Source organism: Pinus tabuliformis, chromosome 3_1 (genome assembly GCF_031772625.1).
Source record: "Pinus tabuliformis cultivar Carrire ecotype Pingquan chromosome 3_1, CPIR1, whole genome shotgun sequence".
NCBI classification, from domain to species: Eukaryota; Viridiplantae; Streptophyta; class Pinopsida; order Pinales; family Pinaceae; genus Pinus; species Pinus tabuliformis.
The window spans coordinates 272,105,488-272,111,444 of record NC_142301.1 but is presented as its reverse complement, the minus strand read 5'-3'; the positions used below and the strand labels follow the sequence as shown (position 1 = coordinate 272,111,444).

At 35.0% G+C, this 5,957-nt stretch overlaps 1 protein-coding gene across 1 annotated transcript; it reads left to right on the top strand.

Moving 5' to 3' along the window:
- The first annotated feature begins 4,897 nt into the window (after positions 1 to 4,897).
- On the top strand, positions 4,898 to 5,440 carry LOC149186840 (uncharacterized). The gene has a single exon (XM_089409470.1). The coding sequence runs from the start codon at positions 4,898 to 4,900 to the stop codon at positions 5,438 to 5,440; it is 543 nt and encodes a 180-aa protein (XP_089265596.1).
- Positions 5,441 to 5,957: the final 517 nt, after the last annotated feature.

Sequence of the window (5,957 nt, the reverse complement as noted above, 5' to 3'; positions counted from 1 at the left end):
CCATCATCAGGAAAATGCTTGAGGAAAGATGATTCAAAGCGAAAGAAGGAGGAATAAATAATGGAAAGGAAGAAAAATGAAAAAACAATAAATGATCAGCTAAAAAACTAAAATAAACTTGACCTAATATTATTAATAATTAATGAAATAAATCACAAATTTTGTAATTAATAATTTAATAATAATATATGTTAATTAATCATTCATATATGATGAATACATGTTACAAATATAATTCTATATGATATATATCATCCATAATAAGGAATATTAATTAAATTAATGTTACATATATTAATTATATTAAAAGTAATGAATATGAGTTATATTGAGTAGTAATGTAGTTAATGATTAATGGTTTTTCTTTTTTTTGATATCCTAGAGGAACCCAACATCCCACCTGACATGTAACTAATAGTAAACATCTTGGGTCTACGACTTGTCCTCTTCTCCGTAAACCGGATCACAACTGGGGGGATTTAAACCTTTGATCTCTTAGTTTTCAAAAATTTCACATTACTTTGATCGCCAATTGAGTTGCCCCCCTGAGAGAATGATTAGTGAATCTTAATTAATTATTGTTACATATGTTAATTATATTAAGTAATAATGTAATGAATGAACCTAATGTTATATGACATTAATATTCTTAATAATATAATGACATCGATATTATATTATATTATGCCATATGATATGTTAATATTAATTTTTATTTATTATTATTATAAGTAAATATTATATGAATTCAAGTTAGGGATAGAGATTCATACCTGAGATGTTATACTTGAGAGGAGTTGGTAGAACAAATCTGCCTTATTAGAGGAACCCAATTGCCATTGATCTCAAGGCTACCATCCATGTTGAGATTATGCGGATGTTTCATTATCTCAAGAGCCTCTGTGCTTTTCCTCTTCTGAATGTTGTCTTCTCTAGCAATGATCCTAGCATCTTCTAAGCAAACATGATGCTTAGTTTTCGAGGAGTGTTCAACAAGGGATGACTTGTGTGATCTTTCATTTTAATGTCAGCTTTGTGCTCCTTCAGTCTTCTTTGCAAGGAATGTCTTGTTTCTCCAATATAACTTTTACCACAGGAAAAATCAATTTTGTAGACTCCCTTAAGCTGATGTTGATCAATTTTGTCTTTCACAAATCTCATTATTTGCTTGATTACCTCGTTGTTGTGAAATGAGTGGATATGTCCTTCTTACCCAAAATCCTTGCAATCTTATCAGTAACCCCCTGAATGTAAGGGAGATAGACTTTACCACAATGTGATTAAGAGCCCTAAGAGTTAACATTTCCTTCAACTCTCTTATAGCCTTCCAAATGTCTTGTTCCTTGTATCCTATATTTTTAAAGGCAGTAGTCAAGTGCTTATTCTCTTTATCTAGGCGCATTAGAGAAATTTCGAGGTCCAAAATAGGCATCAAAACAAAAATGTACAACTAAAATCAACTTTATAAAAACCAATAGGATTCAAGATGATGATGTCAACCATGGAGGATGATTCACCATTTTTGGAGTGAAAAAAGTAATAATATTGAAAAATAAAAAAATAAAATAAAATAAAATATAAATATAAAAATAATAAATAAAAAATAAAAAAAAATAATAATAATAATAAATAATAATAAAAAAAAAAAAACTACTTTTTCAACTTGTATTTTCAACTTATCTCCCTGTGGTTTTATTCAAATTTCGAGCGAGAACACTCGTTGGATGCAGAATTTAGTTCTTCATCCAAGGAGTACCCATATTGCATAATTTCGATGGATGTTGCTACATGAAAAATGAGAAATACATGAAAAAGCATTATTGTAATCACATTTTTTTTCTCATTTTTCATGTAGCAGGGTCCATCAAAAGTATGCAACATGGGTACTCCTTCGATGAGGAATTAAATTATGCATCCAATGAGTACTGCTGCTCAAAATTTGAGTAAAATTGTAGGGAGATAAGTTGAAAATGTGAGTAAAAAAAAAAAACAAAACAAAAAAAAAAAAAAAACAAAAACAAAAACAAAACAAAAACAAAAACAAAACAAAACAAACAAACAAAAACAAAAACAAAACAAAAAACAAACCAAAAAAAACAAAAAACAAACCAAAACAAGACAAAACAAAAAAAACAAAAAACAAAAAACAAAAAACAAAAAACAAAAAACAAAAAACAAAAAACAAAAACAAAAAGCAAAAACAAAAAACAAAAAACAAAAAAAAAACAAAAACAAAAACAAAAAAACAAAACAAAACAAAACAAAAAAACAAAAAAAAAAAAACAAAAAACAAAACAAAACAAAACAAAAAAACAAAAAACAAAAAACAAAAAACAAAAACAAAAACAAAAAACCAAAAAAACAAAAAACAAAAACAAAAAGTAGTTTTTTTTCTTTTTTCCCTTTAAAATTTGATGATGTAATCTAATCTTATTTTATTATTTCCACTATTATTTTATAATATTCCTTAGGAGGCCCATTTTAGATCTCAAATTTTCTCTAATGTCAGTGTTAGATATTCTAAGGGCCCTGATAGCAAGAGTACTGAGGACACCAAACTTCTAAGAAGGACGATGATATGAATCAACATGGAGGTAACTCTCTATGTGAGTTTTCTTTCTGAAAACTTGATGTACTAATGTATCATCCTCCTTCTTAGTAATCAGAACATCTAGGAATGGTATTCTTTGTCCTCCTCCAATTCCATAGTGAAATTAATTTCATAAGAGATAGAATTAAGGTGATTGAAAAACTTATCAAGTTCTACTTTACCATGTGTCTATTTTATGTTCATGACATCAATAAATCTCTTCCACCAAGTTGGCTTTAAAGGTAGGATTCAAGGCATTTCTTCTCAAAGTACTTCATGTATAAGTTGGCAACAATTGGCGAGAGTGGTGATCCCATTGCAACTCCATATATCTGCTCATAATAATCTCCTTGGAAATTGAAAAATGTAGATGCAAACATATCTCAGCAAGATTCGTTGTTTCAGGATCAACAACCTCTTTAACAACTTGAATGACTTCGTCTATCGAAATTTTGGTAAAAAATTACAACACGTCAAAACTTACAAGGATGTCAATTGGATCCACACTTTTGTTTATAATAAGCTTAACAAAATCATTGGAATCTTTAATAAAAGTCAATGTTCCCAATAAGAGGTTTAAGGATTATGGAAACATACTTTGCTAATTCATAGGTGGGAGACCCAATGGTATTGACTATTGGCCTGAGAGGAGCCCCTTTTTTGTGAATATTTGGCAGCCCATAAATTCTAGGGATAACTTCACATGAAGGTGTAAGCCTCTTCTTCAATTTCTCATCAAGGTTGGAATCTTTAATTGCCTTCTTGACTTCTTTTATGACCTTGGATATGGGATTTGTGTTGAATTTTCTATAGCTATTGCAGTCAAGATGTTCATTCATCTTAAAAATGTAATCCTTCTTGTCCATAACAATTGTGGCCCCGCCTTTGTCTGTTTTCATAACTATAATTTTGTCATTATTGTGAAGCTATTTAAGAGTGATTTGTTCCTTTTTATTTAAATTTCTCTTTGGGGGCTTGGCTTTCCTCAAAATGATGGCACATTCTTGTCTTAACCCTTCTTTGTCCTCCAAGCAAATGCCTTGAATCCTTTCTTCTATGTTACAAATGATGTTTTCTATAGGAATGTTTTTTGGGGCAATGGAAAACCCCAAGCCTTTGTTGAGAACATTTATTGTCTCTGAGCTTAATTCTTGTGATGATAGATTAACCACATTTGGACTCTTTAATTGCCTTCTCGACTTCTTTTATGACCTTAGATATAGGATTAGTGTTGAGTTTTCTATAGATACCATAGTTAATTAAATAATTTAATTAATATTCATTAATGATTAATTACATTACTCTTAATATAACTAATACTCATTAATTTTAATAAAATTAATATATGTAACATTAATTTAATTAATATTTATTAATCATTAATTACACTACTACTTAATATAACTAATACCCGTTAATTGATTAGGTATTCAACTTCATTGCTGAACAATTAGAGAGATTTATGGTGAATATAATTGCATGCAATCGAGCTCTGAAGGACGGAAACCATGGCGGTTCTGTGGCTCATCAGCCCAGGGCCTGACGGTCTGGGCTAACCATTGCGGCTCACCTGACCCCTAACCTGTCTAACTACCATTTCCTCCTGCGGTTTACCTGGTTCCCTCCGTCATCGTGATCTCCCAGTTTCTTCTCGCCAACCGTTACTATCACCGACCATTTACTATCAATAACAATGGAATTGGACAATGTGGACTATGAGGAGGACCCTCATCCCCAGGAGGTAATTTGGTCTCACCATCGCTTTGCGTCGGGTTCTAGTCTTTTCACTACAACATTGCGACCTCTGTCAGCTACTCACATTGCCTAGGTCCGACCAGGTCCATCTACGCCCCATCCCCCGCCCTCGGTTAACATCGATGATGCCCCTGGTCTGGACTGTCCTCCTCTTTCCCCGGCTACCCTGAACCTGCTTGGTACCTGTCTTCAACCCTCACCCACCTTCGATGCGTTGCTCCCCTAGCTTCCCCACATCTCCGCTCCGCACTGCACCCCATCCTCCTCAGGCATCCCCCCACCCGAGCCTTCCTCCTTCACTAACCCTGCACTCTCCAGCGCTACCTTAAACCCTGGTGGCCCTAACCCTAGCACACCTATCCACTCTGGTTGCTTTAGCTCCCTGATCCCTAACCATAAATCCAACCCATCCACCCCCAGACTGTAAATCAGGGCATCTGTGGCCTTCTCAAGGACTATCCGACGACTCGCCATTCTGATAAACTCAAAAAAGGCAGGTGCCTTAAAGCAGTGGATAAGGACATCAACCTCGCTTTGGGCAAAGACATCTCGATGGGTGAAGTTGCAGAGACAGCTAAGAAGGTCCTGGTAGGCCGTGTTCATGGGAGGAACTACTCAGTTGAGAGGCTTCATCTTTGGACCACAGAGATTTGGGGCTCCTTGCTTAAAGAACTGCCCATCATTCGGGTGTTGGCTCGTGGGTGGTTTTCCCTACGCTTTCACAGGGAGGAGTACACAGACTGGATTTTATCTCGGTTCTGGCACATTGAATTAGCACTGGTTCTGCTGAAGAGATGGGATCCACTCTTCAACCCTAAGAGGGAACAACTAGGAGCAGGGATGATTTGGGTCCGTTTTTCGGGCCTTCCGATGCAATTTTGGACTCCTGTGGTTTTCAAGCGCATTGGAGACACACTGGGTACATACCTAGAACATGATCAATCCTTTGAGAAGACAGGAATCATGACAATGGCTCACATCCTGGTTCATTTGGACACGAGGGAAGGGCTGGAGGAAAAGATAACCCTCCATTGGCGACATTTCTCTCGTCATCAAAACCTCGACTATGAAGGAGTTCCATTTAGGTGCAGATGATGCCATAAGGTCAGTCACCTCTACAAGGATTGCCCACTGCTCTCACCTGCTACTCTGGCTACTACAAAGGGAACAAAGCATCGACAAGTGGAAGACCCGATTGTGGACGAGCAACCCTCAGGTCTGGATCATCCAAAGGATGCAGATGGGGTCACTGCTCTACCATCCAGTGCTCCCCAGATACTGCATATATCCCCTCCACTTGTTGAAAATAGCAACAAGAAATGCTAAAAATAGCATTGTTATAAATAGAATTTCGGGATACATTCCAATTTTAATTAGTCCCTAAATTAAAATTGTGAATTAAAATTCGAATTTGAGCTCATCAGTTGTTTGTAAAATAATTAATTAATTCATCTTGAGTTAAGTAATTAGAGAAAATCAAACATGAAGTCTATGCGAAGACATGCAACAATTATCCCTTTGATTGAGGAATTTATCCCTTAATTAAGGAGATCAAGATGAGTTGTACTTTGAGTTGTAATTAATTAGCTCAGTTAACTGAGTTACGTCCAGT

Bases quoted from the DNA above. Each gene is read 5' to 3' on its own strand.
- LOC149186840 (XM_089409470.1), top strand. From the start codon at position 4,898: ATGGGTGAAGTTGCAGAGACAGCTAAGAAGGTCCTGGTAGGCCGTGTT.